Source organism: Oncorhynchus masou, chromosome 24, assembly GCF_036934945.1.
Source record: "Oncorhynchus masou masou isolate Uvic2021 chromosome 24, UVic_Omas_1.1, whole genome shotgun sequence".
Classification (NCBI taxonomy): domain Eukaryota; kingdom Metazoa; phylum Chordata; class Actinopteri; order Salmoniformes; family Salmonidae; genus Oncorhynchus; species Oncorhynchus masou.
The window spans coordinates 56014852-56040288 of NC_088235.1; the positions used below are offsets into that span (position 1 = coordinate 56014852).

General features: G+C 42.2%; 1 protein-coding gene across 10 annotated transcripts in view; it reads right to left on the reverse strand.

Moving 5' to 3' along the window:
* LOC135512341 (zinc finger SWIM domain-containing protein 8-like) overlaps positions 1-25437 on the reverse strand; it is a 212671-nt gene that overhangs the window by 73883 nt on the left and 113351 nt on the right. For all 10 annotated transcript variants that reach the window (XM_064934265.1, XM_064934271.1, XM_064934266.1 and 7 more), the window contains one exon: positions 14913-14955. In XM_064934265.1, the coding sequence (XP_064790337.1) occupies positions 14913-14955 (43 nt within the window). Of the gene's footprint in view, positions 1-14912; positions 14956-25437 lie in introns of those variants that run through there.

The following is a 25437-nucleotide window of genomic DNA, read 5'->3' on the forward strand; positions in this document are numbered from 1 at the left end:
GAAGACAGAAAATCCATTACACAGGACACACTTCCCATTTAACTCCAATTAATCAATTAAGGAATGCCGGGAGATCAACGAGGCAAACATCTGCCCAGGATGGGTGGAGGTAAAAATGTTATGTTGCAAGAGTGCTTTGTACTGGAGAAGAAGTAGTTCCATTTGGATGCTGACCAAGTCTCCTTAAAAATCACACTTCATCAGCCAGAGTAGCTGAGAGACAGGGTAAGTAGATCTGACAGACAGGGGGAAGCAGAGGAAGAGCTTTAAATAACTTAGAATGAGCTGAGACATAACCAGGACACAGACAGTATGGGTTGTGTAAGAGATGGTGAGACAACATTACATTTTCCATGAGCTAGGTATATTGATATCATAACATGATACATTACATGATGTAAAACTGTAGACAACACACACACAGTGCTAACAACTCAGCTTCATTCTCAAACACCAGACTGTACAAAACCCCTGACACATCCTTCCTCTCCCTTTACCTTATTTACAAACCATCTCAGTCCTAAACATATTCTCTCTCACACACACACATTCTCTCTTTCTTAATTTCTCTCACTCACCTAACCCTTCACCTCCCTCATCCCCCTTCCGCAGATGTATCATCAGGTGGCCCATCTGTACAGCAGCTGCGCACCCCCCCCCCCTTCATCACCCTGTGGACAGATTATTAGAAGAGGGGTATAGTATGGTAAGATGAAGCCTGGTCCAGACTTAGTGCTCCCCAGGTGTGAGAGATCAATGGGGATCAATGGGAGTGATGGGTGCTTAGGTCAGGCCTGGCCCCTGAGGTACTGTGATCAGGGTGCTGTCCAGGGAACGGCTAATCCCGTTAGGTAATTAGCAGCCTGGGACAGATGGACATGACCCGCCCCACAGCCCGAGGACGACACCAGCTTAGCCACCAGGGTTATTAGCACCCAGCCATATGGATAAAATAGGGAGAAGATACGGGGGAGAGGAGAGTGGAGGAAACAGAGGAGAGTAGGAAGACAAAGAGAGAGAGAAGATAGAGTATGTGTGAAATAGAGGGAGTTATATGGGTTCATGCGAGTGCCTTAAAACACTGTGTATGTGCCAGATAGTGTAGATGTCAGAAGGTCTTTGTGTGCACAAAGAGTGCATGTGTGCATGAGTGAGAATATACGCATGTATGTGTGTACGTACTAGGGCTGTCCGAAAAAAAGTCAACCAAGAGAGGTCTGTTCTTTCGACCAATTGATTAGACAAACATTTTAAACATCAAAAAGGAAAAGACAGCAAGTGACTGTGTGACTAGCATCCATTTACCCTCTCTCCTCCCAGCTGCAGCGCCCGCCACAGAACATCAAAGTGTTTACCGCGTTGTCCGTGTTGCTCAAGCTGCAACATAAATTACAGCCTTTTCTGACTGAATAGTTTCGTTACCAAAATCCCTGATTCCTCAAGAAAAAAACATTCCCTATTCCCTTAATCCTTGCTCTCTTTACATGACACGTATATGCATCGCATGCACGTGGTCAACGACCTATTCGCATGGGACTAGTATAACTAGAGAATGTTGATTATGTAATTATTACTCCAAAATGCCCCTTATTCCAGAGGATGATTCAGATGGGATTCGTTTTTATGTAATGATTTTTTTATTAATTTTTATGATGATTTTTATCTCAATAAATTGACAGTTATGACAGAAGCCTGGAGGTTTTTATTTTAGGCGTGAAGATACGGTATTTCAACATGTCTTACATGATAGGGCCACACTGATAACTCAAGCTTGGTTCACATTTTTTCTAAACGATACCAAATTATCTTTTGGTGTTGTGTTGCCATAATATTTGAAATGAGGAAGTGTGATCATAATCATTAGGATATTTTAGCGATCCACAGTATGTCCTAAATGCCCCCAGCCTTCAGATGTGAGCTAAACAGTACAATTGCACTTGAGATGCATTTTAAGGCTATGGATGAAAAAGTTAACTTATAATTTCCAAACGTTTAGGTCAGTTGTATGCTGCTGCTTTGTGATTTATTAACAGCAAGGGTTTGTATTAAATAGACAGATTTATTTATTTTTATAGATGCATTTGGCAATATTCACTTCATGCACACAAAACATAAACAAAAGCATTCACTGAAAGTTGATAAGCTATAGATTTATATATATACACTGTAGGGCAAAAAACTATTTAGTCAGCCACCAATTGTGCAAGTTCTCCCACTTAAAAAGATGAGGCCTGTAATTTTCTTCATAGGTACATTTCAACTATGACAGACAAAATGAGAAAAAACATTTCCAGAAAATCACATTGTAGGATTTTTAATGAATTTATTTGCATCATATATCCTTTCTGTTTGGCCCTGTCCGGGGGTCTCATCGGTTGGGGCCACAGTGTCTCCTGACCCCTCCTGTCTCAGCCTCCAGTATTTATGCTGCAGTAGTTTGTCTCGGGGGGTTAGGGTCAGTTTGTTATATCTGGAGAACTTCTTCTGTCTTATCCGGTGTCCTGTGTGAATTTAAGTATGCGCTCTCTAATTCTCTCTCTCCCGGAGGACCTGACCCCTAGGACCATGCGTCAGGACTACCTGGCATGATGACTCCTTGCTGTACCCAGTCCACCTGGCCTTGCTTTGTTCCAGTTTGCCTTGTTCCAGTTTCAACTGTTCTGCCTGCGACTATGGAACCCTAAACTGTTCATATTTACTCGAGGTGCTGTACTGTGATTATTATTATTTGACCCTGCTGGTCATCTATGAATGTTTGAAAATCTCGGCCATGTTCTGTTGTTATCTCCACCCCTCATAGCCTGGTTCCTCTCTAGGTTTCTTCCTAGGCCTTCCTTCCTTTGGCCTTTCTAGGGAGTTTTTCCTCGCCACCGTGCTTCTACACCTGCATTGCTTGCTGTTTGGGGTTTTAGGCTGGGTTTCTATACAGCACTTTGAGATATTAGCTGATGTACGAAGGGCTATATAAATAAATTTGATTTGATAGAGGACTGAGGGTCTTCCAAATATTGAAAGTGTGTAAATAGTTACCCATGTTATTTTGTAAATGTATTTATTTTTTTCTTCATATTTTTCTCCCCATATTTTTTCTCTCCATTTTTTGGGGGTGTGTGTTAGAATACCATTTTGGTATTTTGTATATAGTTATTTTTTTCAAAATGTATACCTTCACCAATTTGGCCACTTGGGTACATTTGGGCTACTTGTGTGGACACCTTGGTGACTTCATGATAAATGTCATGTAGCACACACATTTTGGAAGTTATCATTCTGAAACTTTCATTCTGAAAGTACTGTTGCTCTCTTGTGTTTTTCACTGAAATTGTCCCCATCATCCTATCTGAATGTTTGTTTTATCCTGTTCATTTTAAAGATGATACAACAATAAAAAGAAAAAACTTTTGTTTTTTTTCATTGTTTTATCTAAACCAGATCTATTGTGTTATATTCTCCAACATTCAATTCACATTTACACAAACTTCAGAGTGTTTTCTTTCAAATGGTACCAAGAATATGCATATCCTTGGTTCTGTGCTTGATCTACAGGCTGTTAGATTTGGGTATGTCTTCAGGCGGGAAATTGAAAAAAGTAAGGGGGTGCTCTGAGGTTAAAAATGCAGTTAAAAAAAGGGAAAAAAAGGGGAAAAAAGTAACAAATAATTAAAGAGCAGCAATAAAATAACAATTGCGAGGCTATATACAGGGGGTACCGGTTAGTCAAGGTAATATGTACATGTAGGTAGTATTATTAAAGTGACTATGCATAGATGATAACAGAGAGTAGTAGCATCAGCATAAAAGAGGGTGGCGGGTAGAAGTCTGGGTAGCCATAAGATTAGCAGGTGTCTTATGGCTTGGATGTAGAAGGTGTTTAGAATCCTGTTGTGCCCAAACTTGGCTCTCCGGGACCGCTTGCAGTGCGGTAGCAGAGAGAACAGTCTATGACTAGAGTGGCTGGAGTCCTTGACCATTTTAAGGGCCTTCCTCTGACACTGCCTTATATATAGGTCCTGGGGGACAGGAAGCTTGGCCCCAGTGATGTACTGGGCCATACGCACTACACTCTGTGGTGCTTTGCGGTCAGAGGCCGAGCAGTTGCCATACCAGGCAGTGATGCAACCCGTCAGGATGCTCTCTGGTGCTGCTGTTGAAGCTTTTGAGGATCCGAGGACCCATGACAAATCTTTTCGGTCTCCCGAGGGTGAATAGGTTTTGTCGTGCCCTCTTCACGTTTTGTCTTGGTGTGTTTGGACCATGAGTCTGTTGGTGATGTGGACGCCAAGAAACTTGAAGCTCTCAACCTGCTCCAATACAGCCCTGTCGGTGAGAATGGGGGCGTGCTTGGTCGTCCTTTTCCTGTAGTACACAATCATCTCCTTTGTCTTGATCTTGTTGAGGGAGAGGTTGTTGTCCTTGCACCACACGGTCAGGTCTCTGACCTCCTTCCTATAGGCTGTCTTGTTGTTGTTTAGGCCTACCATTGTTGTGTCATGGGCAAACTTAATGATGTTGATGCCTGGCCGTGCAGTCATGAGTGAACAGGGAGTACAGGAGGGGACTGAGCATGCACCCCTGAGGGGACCCCGTGGCGCATGTGTTGCTACCTACCCGTATCACCCAGGGACGTCCCTGGCGGAGTGCAATAGAGATCACATCATCTGTGGATCTGTTTGGGCGGTATGAAAATTGTAGACGGTCTAGGGTTTCTGAGATAATGGTGTTGTGAGCCATGACCAGCCTTTCAACGCACTTCAAGGCAACAGACGTGAAGTGCTTTGGGTCTGTAGTCATTTAGGCAGGTTACCTTAGTGTTTTTGGGCAACAGGGACTATGGTGGTCTGCTTGAAACATGTTGTTATTATAGACTCAGACAGAGAGAGTTTGAAAATGTCAGTGAAGACACTTGTCAGTGTGTTCTCGGAGTAGACATCCTGGTAATCCGTCTGGTCCGGCGGCCTTGTGAATGTTGACCTGTTTGAAGGTCTTACTCACATTGGCTACGAAGAGCGTGATCACACAGTCATCTGGAACAGCTGATGCTCTCATGCATGTTTCAGTGTTACTTGCCCCGAAGCGAGCTGGGAAGTAATTTAGCTTGTCTGGTAGGCTCGTGTCACTGGGCAGCTGTGCTTCCCTTTTTAGTCTGTAATGGTTTGCAAGCCCTTCCACATCCGACGAGCGTCGGAGCCGGTGTAGTACAATTCGATCTTAGTCCTGTATTGATGCTTTGCCTGTTTGATGGTTCGTTGGAGGGCATAGCGGGATTTCTTATAAGCTTCCATTTTTGAGTCCCGCTCCACCCACTTTCACGTGTCATGGTGTTCAGAGTTTGTTAGAACCAATTTATTGATGTGCTCATGATAAACACCACATCTGTAATTTTAGTCCCATCTGAATTTGCCATGTTCGTCATTTTTACATGGCAGGAGAGTAATAATTCCAGACAGAATAACCTACGTTTTTTTGGCAAACTCAAGGGTCCTCTGATAATACTAGTCTCGTGCAGATCGAAATCCCTGTGTTTTTTGTGAGAAATGTCTGAGTTTGACAATTGTTGCTTGCGGTTTGCGCAAGAAAACAATAATTGATTTGATAAATGTAGTGCTGCACATAGGCTACATGTAGGCCATTCATATACAGTGGGGCAAAAAAGTATTTAGTCAGCCACCAATTGTGCAAGTTCTCCCACTTAAAAATATGAGAGAGGCCTGTAATTTTCATCATAGGTACACTTCAACTATGACAGACAAAATGAGGGGAAAAAATACAGAAAATCACATTGTAGGTTTTTTTATGAATTTATTTGCAAATTATGGTTGAAAATAAGTATTTGGTCAATAACAAAAGTTTCTCAATAATTTGTTATATACCCTTTGTTGGCAATGACAGAGGTCAAACGTTTTCTGTAAGTCTTCACAAGGTTTTCACACACTGTTGCTGGTATTTTGGCCCATTCCTCCATGCATTTGGGGCTGTTGCTGGGCAACACGGACTTTCAACTCCCTCCAAAGATTTTCTATGGGGTTGAGATCTGGAGACTGGCTAGGCCACTCCAGGACCTTGAAATGCTTCTTACGAAGCCACTCCTTCGTTGCCCGGGCGGTGTGTTTGGGATAATTGTCATGCTGAAAGACCCAGCCACATTTCATCTTCAATGCCCTTGCTATTCCTCCACAATCACAAAATGAATCATCCTACAACAATCTCTGTCTCATTTTCCCAATCAATTTATTCTAAAATTGTGTGTATCTGTATATCTAGATTTAGATTTAACTTTCCCTGACTTAGTTGCCATAATGATTGATATATAAACAGCTGAATATGCGAAACAACGCTGTGCGTAATATGTGTTTCTCCTTCCGGTATGAAACTTCAATAGCGAATTACTCTCTTTACCCCGGAGCTTACTACATGGGTTGGTCTTGCAACACATAAACATGACCTATTTACCTCACCTCATTGGCTATCTACCCAGCTATATTTCAAGACGATCAGTGGTCATTGGGTTAAAATACAGTCAGTCAACGAAACAGCAGGCAAATCATTGGTGCACAATGATGTCATGACTTGTCTTCAAATCGGTTTCTTTCAGTCAATACATCCTGTGAAATGACCCATCCGGTTTGATTGTGTTACAAACAAACCAGTTGATTGCAGTGAAACCAAACATGACTGGAAAAGTCACATTCTGTGTGGGTTATTTACCTGGAATGTGCCGTCGAAAATGGAATGAGACGGAATTCACGACACAAGCGGTTCACAAAATGTTTCGTATCACACTATAAAAATGGATTTTATCAAACAAAAGATCATTCATTGTGTAACAATGAGCATTGGAATTGCAAACAGACGAAGATCGTCAAAGGTAATCGATTTATTTTAATGCAGTTTGTGAATATGTTACGCATGTGCTGGTTGAAATAGTTGTTTTTTATGGGGCTCTATGCTCAGATAATTGCATCGTATTCTATCGCAGTAAATCCTTTTCTTAAATCTGACAAAGCAATTGGATTAGCAAAATTCTAGGCTTTCGATACATGTGAGACACTCGTATTTTCATAAATGTTTAAAATGACTATTTATGTTGCGATCACCGTATGTTGTGGAATTTCAGCCCGCTACCGGGTTCCGTGCTCAGAAAGGTTAAGGGCTTGTAAGTAAGCATTTCATTGTAAGGTCTACACCGGTTGTATTTGGCACATGTGACAAATAAAATGTGAGGAAATGACAAACAAAAGCTTGTAGTGTCGTACCCAAGAAAACTTGAGTAAAGGGTCTGAATGCTTATGTAAATGTGATATTTCAGTTTTTTTATTTTTAATAGATTTGCAAACATTTCTAAAAACCCGTTTTTGCTTTGTCATTATTGGGTATTGTGTATTGAATGATGAGGGGGAAAAATGTTGTTTTAATCCATTTTAGAATGAGGCTGTATTGTAACAAAATGTGGAAAAAGTCAAGGAGTCTGAATACTTTCCACATGCACTGTAAGGTTAGAAAAATAGGCCTAAGTAAGTTACAGTATTAAGACTAAACAGGATGTGCTCTTAGGCCTACAGCTCAATGGTGGTTATACAAGGCAGGTATACTAAACCTACTAATGATAATGACATTACTTATGATCATAATAATAATAATAACAAAGAGAAGGAGATCAAGAAAAAGAACATTATAATTATTATAAATTTAAAAATTCTGACAATTTGGAACAGTATAAACTAAGTAAATTATGAATAATCACAGAGAGAATGTTCCAACGAAAAAAGAAAAACAAAGTGTAAAGCTACTAAGTATTCAAAAGGGACTAAGTATTCAAAGGGACTAAGTATTCAAAGGGACTAAGTATTCAAAGGGACTAAGTATTCAAAAGGGACTAAGTATTCAAAGGGACTAAGTATACAAAGGGACTAAGTATACAAAGGGACTATGTTGCTATATTACAGCAAAGCAAGAATAAAAACAGCTGAATTTGTGAAATCGTTTACTTGACATGTTATTGCGTGAGGCTCGGTGCTCACGGAATCAGTGGGCTATTAAACAAACACTAAACAGGCAACAGATGCAGGATCTGTCATCTGTGGATGTATTGATGATTATAAAGCCAGGCACATTCAACACTTAGGCTATTGATTATAGACCTAATTAAGTTGGGGTTTCCTCTCTCCTCACTGTTAGACAATAAGGAAAGGGCAGCTCATTCTGCTGCTGCCTCTGCCGCATTGTTCTCAACACGAATATGCTGGGTAACTTTGCTATTATGCACATATCAACATGGCCGAGGAAAAGGCACCAATTCAAATGCGCACTGATGTGTTTCTGATCCGTGGAGAGCAACCGCTATCCAATGCAGGGGAAAGCATATTTGCTCTAAAATAATATTTTTATTAATGTTGCACAGTTGAAGTCAAAAGTTTACATACACCTTAGCCAAATACATTTAAACTCAGTTTTTCACAATTCCTGACATTTAATCCTAGTAAAGATTCTTTGTCTTAGGATCACCACTTTATTTTAAGAATGTGAAATGTCAGAAAAATAGTAGAGAGAATGATTGATTTCAGCTTTAATTTCTTTCATCACATTCCCAGTGTCCATTTGGAAGACCCATTTGCGACCAAGCTTTAACTTCCTGACTGAAGTCTTGAGATGTTGCTTAAATATATCCACATCATTTTCCTTCCTCCCTCCTGCAGCAAAGCACCCCCACAACATGATGCTGCCACCCCCATGCGTCGCGGTTGGGATGATGTTCTTCGGCTTGCAAGCCTCCCCCTTTTTCCTCCAAAAATAACGATGGTCATTTTGGACAAACAGTTCTATTTTTGTTTCATCAGACCAGAGGACATTTCTCCAAAAAAGTAAGATCTTTGTCCCCATGTGCAGTTGCAAACCGTAGTCTGGCTTTTTTATGGCGGTTTTGGAGCAGTGGCTTCTTCCTTGCTGTGCGGCCTTTCAGGTTATGTCGATATAGGACTCGTTTTACTGCGGATATTGATGCTTTTGAACCTGTTTCCTCTAGAGGTCGACCGATTGCGATTTTTCAACACCGATACCGATTATTGGAGGACCAAAAAAGCCGATTAATCGGCCGATTTTTATTGTTTATTTGTAATAATGACAATTACAACAATACTGAATGAACACTTATTTTAACTTACTATAATACATCAATAAAATCAATTTAGCCTCAAAAAAATAATGAAACATGTTCAATTTGGCTTAAATAATGCAAAAACAAAGTGTTGGAGAAGAAAGTAAAAGTGCAATATGTGCCATGTAAAAAAGCTAACGTTTAAGTTCCTTGCTCAGAACATGAGAACATATGAAAGTTGGTGGTTCCTTTCAACATGAGTCTTCAATATTCCAAGGTAAGAGGTTTTAGGTTGTAGTTAATATAGTATTTATAGGACTCTCTCTCTCTCTCTATACCATTTGTATTTCATTAACCTTTGACTATTGGATGTTCTTATAGGCACTATAGTATTGCCAGTATAGCTTCCGTCCCTCTCCTCGCTCCTCCCTGGGCTCGAACCAGGAACACAACGACAACAGCCACACTCGAAGCAGTATTACCCATCGCTCCACAAAAGCCACGGCCCTTGCAGAGCAAGGGGAATAACTACTCCAAGTCTCAGAGCGAGTGACGTTTGAAAAGCTATTAGCGCGAACCCCGCTAACGAGCTAGCCATTTCACATCGGTTACACCAGTCATTAGGCTGATAGGCTTGAAGTCATAAACAGCGATGTGCTTGCGAAGAGCTGCTGGCATAACGCACTAAAGTGCTGTTTGAATGAATGCTTACGAGCCTGCTGCTGCCTACCATCGTTCAGTCAGACTGCTCCATCAAACCAGACTTAATTATAACATAACACACAGAAATACGAGCCTTTGGTCATTAATATGGTTGAATCCAGAAACTATAATTTCAAAAACAAAATGTTTATTATTTCAGTGAAATACGGAACCGTTTGGTATTTTATCTAACGGGTGGCATCCCTAAGTCTAAATATTCTTGTTACATTGAACAACCTTCAATGTTACACGTCATAATTACGTAAAATTCTGGCAAATTAGTTCGCAATGAGCCAGGCTGCCCAAACTGTTGCATATACCCTGACTCTGCGTGCAATGAACGCAAGAGAAGTGACACAATTTCACCTGGTTAATATTGCCTGCTAACCTGGATTTCTTTTATCTAAATATGCAGGTTTAAAAATATATACTTCTGTGTATTGATTTTAATAAAGGCATTGGTGTTTATGGTTAGGTACATTCGTCCAACGATTGTGATTTATTCGCAAATGCACTTTTGTTAAATCGTCCCCCAGGGTTGCATCGATTATATGCAGCGCAGGACACGCTCGATAAACTAGTAATATCATCAACCATGTGTAGTTATAATTAGTGATTATGATTGATTGATTGTTTTTTATAAGATAAGTTTAATGCTAGCTAACAACTTACCTTGGCTTACCTACTGCATTCACGTAACAGGCAGTCAGTCTCCTTGTGGAGTGCAACGAGAGGCAGGTGGTTAGAGCGTTGGAATAGTTAATTGCAAGATTGGATCCCCCGAGCTGACAAGGAGAATATCTGTCGTTCTGCCCCTGAACAAGGCAGTTAACTTCTTGGTGACAGGGGGCAGTATTTTCATGTCCGGATTAAATAAAAAAATACATGCCCAAATTCAACTGCCTGCTATTCATCCCCAGAAGATAAGATATGCCTATTATTAGTCGATTTGGATAGAAAACACTCTGAAGTTTCTAAAACTGTTTGAATCATGTCAGAGTATAACAGAACTTATTTAGCAGGCGACACCCCGAGGACAAAACATTCAGATGTTCTTTTTCTGAGGTCACTCTCTTTTCAATGGGAATCCAGATTTCTAAGGGACCTTCTTGCAGTTCTTATCGCTTCCATTGGATATCAACAGTCTTTAGAAATTGGTTGAGGTTATTCCTTTGTGTAATGAAGAAGTACGGCCATCTTGAACGAGGGTCACTTGAAGTGTACTGCTAGATAGAGGCGCGTGACCAGAAAGCATGCTTCAGTTTGTTTTCTTCTTGTATTGAACACAGATCCACCCGTCTTCAACATTATCGATTATTTACGTAACAAAATACCTAAAGTTGTATTACAAAAGTAGTTTGAAATATTTTGGCAAAGTTTACAGGTAACTTTTGAAATATTTTGTAGTCACGTTGAGCAAGTTGGAACCGATGTTCTGGATCAACCGTGCCAAATAAATGGACATTGGATATATATCGACGGAATTAATCGAACAAAAGGACCATTTGTGATGTTTTTGGGACATATTGGAATGCCAACGAAAGAAGCTCGTCAGAGGCATGAATTAGATTTTTATTTCTGCGTCGTGTCGCGCCTGCAGGGTTGAAATATGGTTTCTCTCTTTGTTTACCATGGTGCTATCCTCAGATAATAGCATCTTTTGCTTTCCCCCGAAAAGCCTTTTTGAAATCTGACATGTTGGCTGGATTCACAGCAAGTGTAGCTTTAATTTGCTTTCTTGCATGTGTGATTTAATGAAAGTTAGATTTTTATAGTAATATATTTGAATTTGGCACTCTGCATTTTCCCTGGCTTTTGGCCAGAGAGGTTAACACACCTCAAATTATGTCAATTAGCCTATCAGAAGCTTCTAAAGCCATGACACCATTTTCGGTAATTTTCTAAGCTGTTTAAAGGCACAGTCAACTTAGTGTATGTAAACTTCTAACCCACTGGAAATGTGATACAGTGAATTATAAGTGCAATAATCTGTCTGTAAACAATTGTTGGAAAAATGAAATGTGTCATGTACAAAGAATATGTCCTAACCAACTTGCCAAAACAATAGTTTGTTAACAATACATTTGTGGAGTGGTTGAAAAAAACTCTTATAATGACTCCAACCTAAGTGTATGTAAACATCCGACTTCAATTGTATGTAATATAACCATATACAATTTCAGTACCACATGTCTTAGACTGATGGACTGTGCCAACCCCACGGAATTTACAATTGATCAGTCCACTCAGACATGGGCGGATTAGATAGTTGTCCTGTACACCATGATATTATATATTTTTTGCTCACGCTCGACTAAATCTCGGTCGACCAACAGTCTATCGACTAAAAAACAATCGACCAGTCAACTAAATGGGGTCAGCCTTAGTGTGTGCTGTACCGTACATCTCTTTCACTAAGTTTTTCCAATTCATAATGTGGCAAGTTTGGAATGAAACAAGGCTCTGCAGATGATTGACACGTTGGCCTGCTCACTGCAACAGAATAAATATAACGAATCATCTGTTTTCCTGTTGTTCTCTCCTCACCCTCCCTTCACCCCACCGATTTCATTTATTTGTCATTGGAAAATCACTCACAGATGCATCACTGCGGGCGATCGGTGCTGGGTGAACATGCCTTTCCCAAACTAACAATGAATTATAGAAACACATTAGTACACCGACGCCAGAAGGAAGGGGGGGAGAGGGAGAGCGAGAAAGCGACAGCACTGCCAGCCGTAGGGGGGTGGTTGATCTAAGAGGCCGAGCTTGTGGGTTGCCAGGGACAGAGAAAGGGGCCTCTTGTTTGGGTACTGTGATCTGAAGGTGGGAGAAGGAGAAGTGACCCAGGGCACTGGCGCTAGAGCAGCAACTGAACTATTATCTGGAGGCTTTAAATTAATCATTCATCCTTTGGGAGGAAGGAAGAAGGAATACAAGGAGAATATAGAAAAAGACAGCTGGTGAGAAACCAAAGGTAACACTGAGACATGAATGTGAGACCTTTGTATGTTACGCCACAACATCGAGCAAGGGTGTGCAAGGAGAGTCTTAAGCCCCTTGACCCTGGTCTTTCAGTACAACCGTTGATACAATGAAAACATTGGGTTGGAAGCAAGGAATCATCTGTTTTGGGACTGAAAAGAAAGACTCCACTGTACTGTAATTTGGCAGAATCAGGCTCCGTACTAGTATGATAATGAAACTAGGGTTGGGCGACGTCAACCTTTGTCCTATCATGATTATGTACCCCTAAAATATTGTGATATACGATGATAATCACCCCTATTGGACTGCCCCCCTCCCCAAAATAAAATACAATAAACTCAGCTAAATCGACAGTTGGGCGATAGCTCGAAATCGAATGCAACTGGATGAATCATGCTGAAAGATGTTGTTCAAAGCCTGGGAAGAGGCTAAGTGAAGGCAATGGAAAATCTTCTCTAATATCCATTTCTGGTGGCAGAGCAGGAGAGGTTTGTGTGCATGTATCTGTGGGGTGTGCATATGATGGAGCAGTGACTGTATGATGAGAAACGGGCTGTCTTACCCTAGAAGGCTAGGTTATAGGCCTAGAAGCAGAACTGGATAATAATTACTTTATCTGTCTCAAAATGATATAAAATATATATCTCAAAATGATATAAAATGATATCACTCTCTCATAAAGCTGTGATTAAGAAAAGCCTAGGCCTAGGTTTAGGCTACAGACTTTCATTCTTGCTCTTTATGAAAGCCACAACAACTTTGTAGGCTAGAAATAAGCTGCTGTTCATCATTTTTACTTGTCTTGAAGCTTTTATGATAGGGCTAGGAGGAGGAGGATAGATTATTGGCCGTTTGGTTTTCAACCTCACATGGAGGGATTACCCGACCCGCATGGATAATTTCTTTCAAAATAAGCTTTAACTTGATTAAACTTGTAATTACATTTTTTATAAGCCATTGAATGTTCCCTCATTATTTGTCCTCTGGCTACCTTACTTTTTTTTAGGCGATTCAAATAACTTGGAGATGGAACTCTGTTACATTCATTGTTTGGTTGGGAGAAAGCTATGCATAAAACGATGAAGCATAGCCGTCAGTCATATTCATGGCCTAATAAAATGACGAGAGAATGGAATATAGGCTTTTTTAGTTGTTGTTGTTTACAGCTAGACAACATCGCTAAAATAAAAAATAAAAAAAGGTTTAAGCTTTTGCCCATGCATCTGAGAGAGAAACAATATTTTCTTACTTTGAATTTTGCACCGCTTTGGTGGAATTCTCTGTTCTGTCTGGCCTACATTCCTTTCTTGCGTTCTGTAGGCTATATAACATATTTATTGAAATGCGCTATAGCAAATAGGAATAGGAATATTACTCAAAATGGCACTTGTGTGCTGCGAGACACAGCGTCAGTCAAGATCCAATAGGCTTAACCATCGTCTGTTACATCACGATGTTGTCACCATCAACGATGGCTGTCAATCATCGGCAATCGCACAACCCTAGATGAAGCCAACCCAAAGACATGAAAAGCTTCCATCCTGCTTGGGTTCAGGCCCATGTTCGACAAAGTTAGGCCTGAGCAATGGCAGCGGGGGTCCTTTGAGTTCCATGCTGTTGTTTCCCTCCCCAATAAAGCCCCTTCACTGGGATCCAGTTGCCTTCGATATGGGTGGCTGCCCCCTTGCGTCTTTCTGCCGATATATGTGTACATGCGTGTGCTGTTTGTCAGTTCACATTTCTGTTTTTGGATGTTAAAATCAGATAAAGATCTTCAGGTAGTGGGCGTGTCTAATCCCACTTCAAACTCCAGGTCAAAGTCTGTGTGAGAATGTTCTGTGAGACTGTGTTGCTGTTGATTCGGGTATAGTTGCTATGTGATTCAGTCAATATGAGCTATTGTAGGCCAGGGTTCACAAGTGAACCAATCATAGAAACAGCAAATGCAAAGCTCTGTGCTATGTTAAATTCTATCATCCTCTGGCACCAACACATTCGCAAAATAACACACATGGGATGTGTGAACGTACACACACACTGTATGAGATCACATACACGCACACAAACACCCACACCCTAAAGAATATACACACAGAACAGCACATCCAGTTGTCTTTGAAGAGCACCTTACCTCAGCGTGAGCAGCAGTCTACGAGGCGAGACGAGACGAGGGCCTGCAGAGAAGAGGAGAGAAACGGGATTCATTAATGATCCAAAAATGAACCCCTGCTGTTCACACCTACATTAATATGAGCTGCCCACCTCAGCAAGCAAGCTTAAAATACACATTGTGCTGTGGGGGAGGGGTGCACACAGCATCTTCACAGCAGTCTCTTCCATTTAAAAAGAGGGGGAAAAGTGTTTCACGGTTGCCCAGTTTGAAAGGCAATATGTCCCTCAGTCCTCCTCACAGCTTGAAGCCCCAGGGTTGTCAAGGACGACAGAGCAAGAGAGATGAGAGACGAAGACAGACAAGCGGGCTCAATAGCATCACAGTGGTATGATGCTGGAAGAGAGCCCTCACCTTGGCTTGACTAGACCCTGAGTCACCATATTCCTCTCTTTCTACCAGGTGGAATTTGCTTTGTAGTGGGCAGAACCAACTGATCCAAGGGCAGGCCAGAGAACGAGAGAGGGCTCCCAGTCCAGACCCACAGAAGCAGTCTCTAAATAGTACGTTTTAACGAGCTTCCATGGCACGACATGATAAGAAATATGGATAAATCCTATCCAGTCCTGTCACCTATCTGTGATTATAAAGGAACTGATATTGGAGAGGTGTCCATGTTAGAGATACTGATGAGATTCATTCAGGGTAAGGGGGCAATTTGGTCCACCAGCCACCGTGGCAGGTAGATCTACCAGCCACTACATGTATAATAATTGAGCCATGTTGTGAAGGAGCTGGTCCCAATGCATGAGTTTTTATCTTTACCTTGTCAGCTCAAAAAGGACAACATAACAGTGGAGATAACAAACCTTTTCATAAACAAAATATATTTTAGCTGCGAAAATTACACCAACAAAACACAAAAACAAATGAACATGCTAATGTTTCTAAAACAATACCTAATTTACTTCTTACTAGTAATATATGTGTTTTATTGTTTTATTTAAAAAATTGGGACCTGAGTCCCAACCAAAATATCACAGACGAGACAAAAATGTTCACCTGCCCCTTTAACCTCTCTGGGATATGTGGGACGGTAGCGTCCCACCTCGCCAACAGCCAGTGAAATTGCAGGGCGCCAAATTCAAAACAACAGAAATCCCATAATTACAATTCCTCAAACATACAAGTATTTTACACCATTTTAAAGATAAACTTGTTGTAAATCCATCCACAGTGTCCGATTTCAAAAAGGCTTTACGACGAAAGCACACCAAATGATTATGTTAGGTCTGTACCTAGTCACATAAAAACAGCCATTTTTCCAGCCAAAGAGAGGAGTCACAAAAAGCAGAAATAGAGATAAAATTAATCACTAACCTTTGTCATCTGATGAAGATCATCACTCATATTACTTCATGTTACACAATACATGTATGTTTTGTTCGATAAAGTTCATATTTATATCCAAAAATCTCAGTTTACATTGGCGCATTACGTTCAGTAATGTTTTGCTTCCAAAACATCCAGTGATTTTGCAGAGCCACATCAATTTATAGAAATACTCATCATAAATGTTGATGAAAATACAAGTGTTATGCATGAAACTTCTCCTTAATGCAACTGCTGTGTCAGATTTCAAAAAAGCACACCATGCAATAATCTGAGTACAGTGCTCAGACAAAACAAGCCATACAGATATCCGCCATGTTGTGGAGTCAACAGAAGTCAGAAATAGCATTATAAATATTCACTTACCTTTGATGATCTTCATCAGAATGCACTCCCAGGAATCCCAGTTCCACAATAAATGTTTGATTTGTTCAATAAAGTCCATCAATTATGTCCAAATACCTCCTTTTTGTTCACGTGTTTAGTACATAATCCAAACTCACGAGGCGCTGGAAAGTCCAGGCAAAAGTTCAGACAAAAAATCATATTGCAGTTCGTATAAACATGTCAAACGAAGTATAGAATCAATCTTTAGGTTAGGATGTTTTTAACATAAATCTTCAATAATGTTCCAACTGGAGAATTCCTTTGAACGCAGGTCGCTCTCACATGAGCGTGCGTGATCAGCTCATGGCACTCTGGCAGAGCCCTGACTCTCATTCCCCCCTCCTTCACAGTTGAAGCATCAAACAAGGTTCTAAAGACAGTTGAAGCCTTAGGAAGTGCAATATGACCCCATAGACACTGTATATTGGATAGGCTAAGACTTGAAAACCTACAAACCTCAGATTTCCCACTTCCTGGTTAGATTTTTTTTCTCAGTTTTTTGCCTGCCATATGAGTTCTGGTAAACTCACAGACATCATTCAAACAGTTTTCTATCCAAATCTACTAATAATATGCATATATTAGCATCTGGGCCTGAGTAGCAGGCAGTTTACTCTGGGCACCTAATTCATCCAAGCTACTCAATACTGCCCCCCAGTCCCAAAGAAGTTAAAGGGGAGGTTACCGTGGTAGCGCAACTAGTCATGTTTTTGTGAGATTGAGAGATTGTGAGATTGAGTCTGACGAGTAGAAGCCTCGTCTTCTCTTCCATAGCAGTTGAAATTCAAACATAGAAAAACAACCTACCTTGTGATCAAAACCATGTAAATAGCCAACAAACACAAGGGCAAAGTCTCACTTGAGCAGTGTTGCAGCACTAGGTGGAATAGCCTCAATAAGATTCGTAGTTCTTTGATTTTGTGCAATTAATTAACCAGCTAAGAAACAAAATGGTGGAAATACTTTGAAAACTATAAAATATTTTACTATAAATGTAATCATATTTTACTATTTTCATTCACAAATGCAAGTGAAACACTCGCACTGTGGAGCCCTGTGGCTGGTGAAATAGAAATCTTACCCGCACATGTTCATTTTAGGCCCTGCTGGGGAGACTGTTAGGGGAAGCAAGGAGAGGGGAGCTCACAGTTGAAGGTAGGGTAGTGGTGGTGGTGGAGGGGGTACCAAAGTGGTATGGAGGTAGATGTTGTGCTGGAGCCTGCTACTCAACCTAGTGTGCTCTAGACAACGCTCCTGCTGCATAAATGCATCAAATGTCAAACGGACGCCGCCCATCATGGAGCGGAATCTGCCTGGGCAGATAAATAATGCACTGCTATCTCCTGCTACCGCTATAAAAGATTAATAACACACCAGTACACAGCTTTACATACACTACATGACCAAAAGTATGTCGACACCTGCTCGTCCAACATCTCATTCCAAAATCATGGGCATTAATATGGAGTTGGTCCCCCCTTTGCTGCTATAACAGCCTCTACTCCTCTGGGAAGGCTTTCCACTAGATGTTGGAACATTGCTGCGGGGACTTGGTCCCATTCAGCCACAAGAGCATTAGTGAGGTGGGGCACCGATTTTGGACCATTAGGCCTGGCTCGCAGTTCCAATTCATCCCATAGGTGTTCAATGGGGTTGAGGTCAGGGCTTTTGTGCAGGACAGTCAAGTTATTCCACTCAGATCTTGCCAAACAATTTTTGTATGGACCTCGCTTTGTGCACAGGGGCATTGTAATGCTGAAACAGGAAAGGACCTTCCCCAACCTGTTGCCACAAAGTTGGAAGCACAGAATCGTATAAAATGTCATTGTATACTGTAGCATTTAGATCTCTATTCACTGGAACTAAAGGTCCTAGCCCAAACAATGAAAAACAACCCCAGACCATTATTATCTTCCACCAAACTCGCCAGTTGGCACTATGCATTCTCCTGGCATCCACCAAACCCAGATTCATACATCGGACTTCCAGACAATGAAGAGTTATTCATCACCCCAGAGAACGGTTTCCTGTGCTCCAGAGTCCAATGGCGGCGAGCTTTACACCACTCCAGCCGACGCTTGGCTGCTCGGCCACGGAAACCCATTTCATGAAGCTCCCAACGAACAGTTTGTGTGCTGACGTTGCTTCCAGAGGCAGTTTGGAACTCGGTAGTGAGTGTTGCAACCCAGGACAGGTGATTTGTAAGTGCTACGCGCTTCAGCACTCAGCGTAACCGTTTTGTGAGCTTGTGTGGCCTACCACTTCGCGGCTCGAGCAGGACAGAAATTTGACAAACTGACTTGTTGGAAAGGTGGCATCACCTTACAGTACCAAAGGGCTGATTATAATTTTGATTCGATCACAGAAAGAAAATTGCTCTATATAGTGCAAACTAATGGGGCGAACTCGATGAAGTTCAATCTCGTGCGTCTCTGGGTGGCCTGCCATTTCGTCTGCGCAGAAGACGCAAGAGATTGAACTTCACCAAGTTCGCACCATTAGTTTGCAAATTGTCAAATGTTCTGTATGGTAATTAATTGTATTTTGTAAAGTGGTTTCTTGCCTCATACAACACAATTTACAGTCACCTATTTGGCCCATGGTATGACAGACCAAGTAAAAACATCAATAGTTAATATCAAGCCCTGCATAATATATAAATATTAAAGTCTCATGCAATGGAGTTCTGCATTGAACATCACATACAGTATAGGCTACTGTAGGTTATATTGTAGAAATCAAAAGCTATTTCCATGTGAAAACGTAATGAGATTGGCCTACCAACAAATCCGATGGAGACACTGATAGGCCTACATTATGCCACAATAGCCTATTGGCTACTGTCTAAAACTAAGGGAACAGCCTCAGTGTTCACTGTAAATACGCGGCGGAAGATGAACGTTGTGAGAATTTTGTGCAAGTTTCTGCTCACTGCTCATTTGCTCAGAGCCCCAAAATGATTTGAAGGAACATTGCTGACGACCCTCATTTAACCCTGGAACATATTTAGCCACACCCACATCCAGCTCTCTAACCACTTCCCATACAAGGCGGCACACAGGATGACATGTACACACAAACACGATCACACAAACACATGCACACACCCCCGGCACGCACAAACAAACACAACACACACGTGTACAGACACACAAACACCTCCTCCACAGCACTACAACAGACACTGACATCTCACATCACCTTAATAAAGCAGATGAGGGATCATCTCACTGCTGTTGCACGTATCTTGCAGCACCGGCTCAAACAGGGACTGTTGTCATTGTTTACCCACCAAAGTTGCTGCAAAATCGTATTCATGGCTTTATGTCGCTCCCATGATGTATACGCCAATTAACGATGTAGAAGCACAAACACATTCCGCCCGGCTGGGGATGGTGCTGCTAATCCTTTTGTCTGCGCCTTTCGCCTCTCCCTCGCTCCCCTCACTCCACTCTGCAGCCATACACCCCATACAGAGGGTGGTGGAGGGGGAGAGAGACACAGGCAGCAGGTAGTACATTAGTACTGATTTAGGAGAGGGATTCTACCTGGGGCCCTCAGGGACAAATTACACAGCAGCCTAATAATCAGACCACACCGCTGGCCAGGGGGATGGAGATTTAAGATTCAACACTCTTCCCTAATGGTCTGACAGCCCTCCACTACTTAGCGTGGATTGAATGGCAAACTGTTTACCGACATGGGAGAGTGAGAAGTTAATATTAGCGCAATTAGCATAAGGCTAACAATTATCTACACCTGTGAGCAGCATCAGCATAGTCATAAACTGGCCACAGCAGAGAGAGTGAGGGAGCTATTTTCTTTCTTTCTCTGCCCTTTACAATCTATCAGAATCGAGAGGCAGAGGACGTAGAGAAGGTTTACGAGGTGACATCTCTGAGCTGACAGCCAGTCACTCTTTCTCTCATGCTAATGCAGGCGCAGAAAACATTATGTACAGCTCCAATGAAAAGAGCCAACGTGAAAAGGTCAGGCCCAATGAGGGGAAATCCATTTGCAGAGTCTGTGAACACACACAGAGCACGCATATTGAGAGAGCAAGCAGAATGAGTTAGCCGCAAATAAACATTGAGCATCGCTATCGTTTTGGCCGAGGCAATTTCTAACAGTGTGATGAAGCACACTATAGATCAGAGTGAAATTGCAGAGTGAGATTGTCAGAGAGAGAAGGGACACAGCAGCACCAAAGCCAGTTTAACATGATACAAATAACAGTCATTGATCTATAAGTCATTTTGCATGCCGAACAACCCCCAAGAATACCATTAGCCTAATCAAACTGCGCATTGTGCCCAGCTTTTGTGTGCTGACCAACATGAGGTAGGAGGCCTGTTCCTGATCTTGCACATCTTGCATTTAAATGCTAAAATGGCTTGTATGATATTAAGCTTTATTAGTTAAGTGACAACCTGCACAATTTGCTAGGTTATTGTTATCTGTGCACTGTTGAAAATTGTGTTTTACAGGAGATGTCACTCATCTGGCTATAGCCTACCTGCTGAACGGGACTTTCATTTAAATTGTTAAGTTTCCCCATCAACAATAGTTTTGGTAGTGTTGCTTTAAACAATCAGTGTATATGAAAAAATAGATTTGTTTAATTTGACCGTTTGACTTGGCAGTGTGACACATTTTGAATGGGTCGAACAGGTGCCAGTGAAAAAAAAAATGTACCAGGTCATGTTATTCAAATCATAAATGTGCAAATGATCAAAAATAAACCAACTTTCTGAAGTGGTAACAATGGCACGGGAATGTCCCTGTCTGCGTGTGTCAGGGCTCAACATAGCCTACAGGGCTCTGGCCTGGGGAGGTTTTGGAGACCCTCTGGGCCAGTCATTCAACCCCGTCAGTGGCCCCTCCGCTTGGGCCAGTGAAAAAAAATATTGTAATGATATTTATTTTTATATAGCCTATATCATTATTTTTTTTTTTAAATGATTGATTCTCGAAGCTGTTCGTTTATTAAGTTCATTATTTATCAAACGGTTGCACAGCTTTCAAACAGCTGGTTGTTGTATGAGCAGCTTACCAAAGACCGACAGCGGTAGGGTTAGAAAAGCAGCAGGAAAGTTATGATATTTTTCAGTAAATGCTAAGGCAAGGATGGGTATGCAAACCAGGTTTGAAAAAGTTCAAAGTCCTGGTTGAATACTTGCAATGTGCAATTCAGTCATCATGGAATAGCCTACCTTGAAAATCTGACATTTCCTCTAGTTGGTCTAATGTTGCACGGTATACTGAAACGTTGGTACTTTTTCAATAGTAGAACATTAAAAATGGTTCAGTACTAGAATTTGTGTTACTTTAGGTACTTCTGTCAAATGTGTCTCACGGATCATGCCCGTCTATCAACCAACCCTTATTATAGAGCGCACATACCTGCTCCACCTTCTCATTGCTAGTAGCCTGCACTGGGAGTCTGGGCTGCAGCATATGTTAGCTCCTCACTCATGCTGCACGCACAGAAGTTAACATACTTGAATAATGAGAAATGGCATGTAGACTAGATGTCGACCGATTTATCGGCATGGCCAATTAATTAGGGTCGATTTCAAGTGTTCATAACAATCGGTAATCTGCCTTTTTGGATGCCGATTATGGCTGATTACATTGCAATCAACGAGGAAACTGCATGGCAGGCTGACAACCTGTTACGCAAGTGCAGCGTCAAAAGGACTTTGCGTCTTCAAGGAGCCAAGGTAAGTTGCTAGCAAGCATTAAACTTATCTCATAAAAAAATCAATCATAAGAAATCAATCTTCACATAATCACTCGTTAACTACACATGGTTGATGACATTAATATGTTAACTAGCGTGTCTTGCGTTGCATATAAAATGGCGCCGGAAGAAATGGCAGCAGTTTTACGGGCGCCCAACCAATTGTGCTATGTGTTTTTTCTCGCGTTATTTGTAACTTATTTTGTACATAATGTTTCTGCAACCGTATCTTACGGCAAAAAAGAGCTTCTGGATATCAGGACAGCGATCACTCACCTCGGATTAGACAAAGATTTTTTCTACAACAAGGAGGACACACAGGACATTCTCAAAACACCCCACAGGACCAACATCCCCGTTACTTGCAAGAGGAAGCGACGCAGGTACAGAGGACAAAGACCAGGATGCCTCGCCAGGACCCGGAGAAGGTGCGTGGGAATGCTGCCATTACCGTCAATGCTACTCGCCAACGTGCAATCAATGGACAATAAATTAGACGAGGTACAATCACGAATATCCTGCCAATGGGACATCAAAAACTGTAATATCCTATGTTGCACGGAATCGTGGCTGAATGATGACATGGATATTCAGCTAGCGGGATATACGCTGCACTGGCAAAATAGAACAGCAATACTCCGGTAAGACGAGGGGGGGGTCTGTGCATATTTGTAAACAACAGCTGGTGCACGAAATCTAAGGAAGTCTCTAGATTGGCCTGAAGTAGAGTATATTGTGATAAATTGCAGGCCACACTACTTGCCTAGAGAGTTTTCGGCTGTTTTTTTTACCACCACAGACAGATGCTGGCACTAAGACCACACTCAGTCAGCTGTATAAGGAAAAAAGCAAACAGGAAACCACTCACCCAGAGGCGGCGCTCCTAGTAGCCAGATACTTTAATGCAGGGAAACGAAAATCAGTTCTAACAAATTTCTATCAACATGCTAAATGTGCAACCAGAGGGAAACAAATTCTAGATCACCTGTACTCCACACACAGAGACGCGTACAAAGCTCTCCCTCCATTTGGTAAATCCGACCACAAATCTATCCTCCTGATTCCTGCTTACAAGCAAATATTTAAGCAGGAAGCACCAGTGACTCTGTCTATAAAAAAAGTGGTCAGATGAAGCTAATGCTAAACTACAGGACTGTTTACTATCACAGACTGGAACATGTTCCGGTATTCTTCCGATGGCATTGAGGAGTACACCACATCAGTCACTGGCTTTATCAATTAGTGCATCGAGGACATTGTCCACACAGTGACTGTACGTACATACCTCAACCAGAAGCCATGGATTACAGGCAACATTCGCACTGAGCTAAAGGGTAAAGCTGCCACTTTCAAGGTGCGGGACTCTAACCCGGAAGCTTACAAGAAATCTTGCTATGCCCTGCGACGAACCATCAAAACAGGCCAAGCGTCAATACAGGGCCAAAGATTGAATCATACTACCCTGGCTCCGACGCTTGTCTTATGTGGCAGGGCTTGCAAACGATTACAGACTACAAAGGGAAGCACAGAAACAAGCTGCCCAGTGACACTAGCCTACCAGACGAGCTAAATCACTGCTATGGTCGCTTTTTGAGGCAAGCAACACTGAAACACGCATGAGAGCATCAGCTGTTCTGGACGACTGTGTGATCACGCTCTCCATAGCCGACATGAGTAAGACCTTTAAACAGGTTGCGGGGCCAGACGGATTACCAGGACGTGTGCTCCGGGCATGTGCTGACAAACTGGCAGGTGTCTTCACTGACATTTTCAACATGTCCCTGATTGAAACTGTAATACCAACATGTTTCAAGCAGACCACCATAGTGTTCTTGTCCCCAGGGACTAAGGTAATCTGCCTAAATGACTACAGACTCGTAGCACTCACATCAGTAGCCATGAAGTGCTTTGAAAGGCTGGTCATGGCTCACATCTACACCATTATCCCAGAAACCCTAGACCCACTCCAATTTGCATACCGCCCAAACAGATCTACAGTTGATCTCTCTATTGCATTCCACACTGCCCTTTCCCACCTGGACAAAAGGAACACTTATGTGAGAATGCTATTCATTGACTACAGCTCAGCGTTCAACACCATAGTACCCTCAAAACTCATCACTAAGCTAAGGATCCTGGGACTAAACACCTCCCTCTGCAACTGGATCCTGGACTTCCTGATGGGCCACCCCCAGGTGGTGAGGGTAGGTAGCAACACTGGAGCTCCCCAGGGGTGCGTGCTCAGTCCCCTCCAGTACTCGCTGTTCACCCACGACTGCATGGCCAGGCACAACTCCAACACAATCATTAAGTTTGCAGACGACAACAGTGGTAGGTCTGATGATCGACAACGACGAGACAGCCTATCGGGAGGTGGTCAGAGACCTGGCCGGGTGGTGCCAGAAAAACAACCTATCCCTCAACATAACCAAGACTTAGGAGATGATTGTGGACTACAGGAAAAGGAGGACCGAGCATTCCCCCATTCTCATCGACAGGGCTGTATTGGAGCAGGTTGAGAGCTTCAAGTTCCTTGGTGTCCACATCAACAACAAACTAGAATGGTCCAAACACACTAAGACAGTCATGAAGAGGGCACGACAAAGCCTATTCCCCCTCAGGAAACTGAAAAGATTTGGCATGAGTCCTGAGATCCTCAAAAGGCTCTACAGCTGCAACATCAAGAGCATCCTGACTGGTTGCGTCACTGCCTGGTACAGCAACTGCTCGGCATCTGACCGCAAGGCACTACAGACGGTAGTGCGTACGGCCCAGTACATCACTGGGGCTAAGCTGCCTGCCATCCAGGTCCTCTACACCAGGCGGTGTTAGAGAAAGGCCCTAAAAATTGTCAAAGACCCCAGCCACCCCAGTCATAGACTGCTCTCTCTACTACCGCATGGCAAGCGGTCCTAGAGTGCGAAGTCTAGGACAAAAAGGCTTCAACAGTTTTTACCCCATAAGACCCCTGAACAGGGGTCAAATAGCTACCCAGACTATTTGCATTGTGTGCCCCCCAACCCC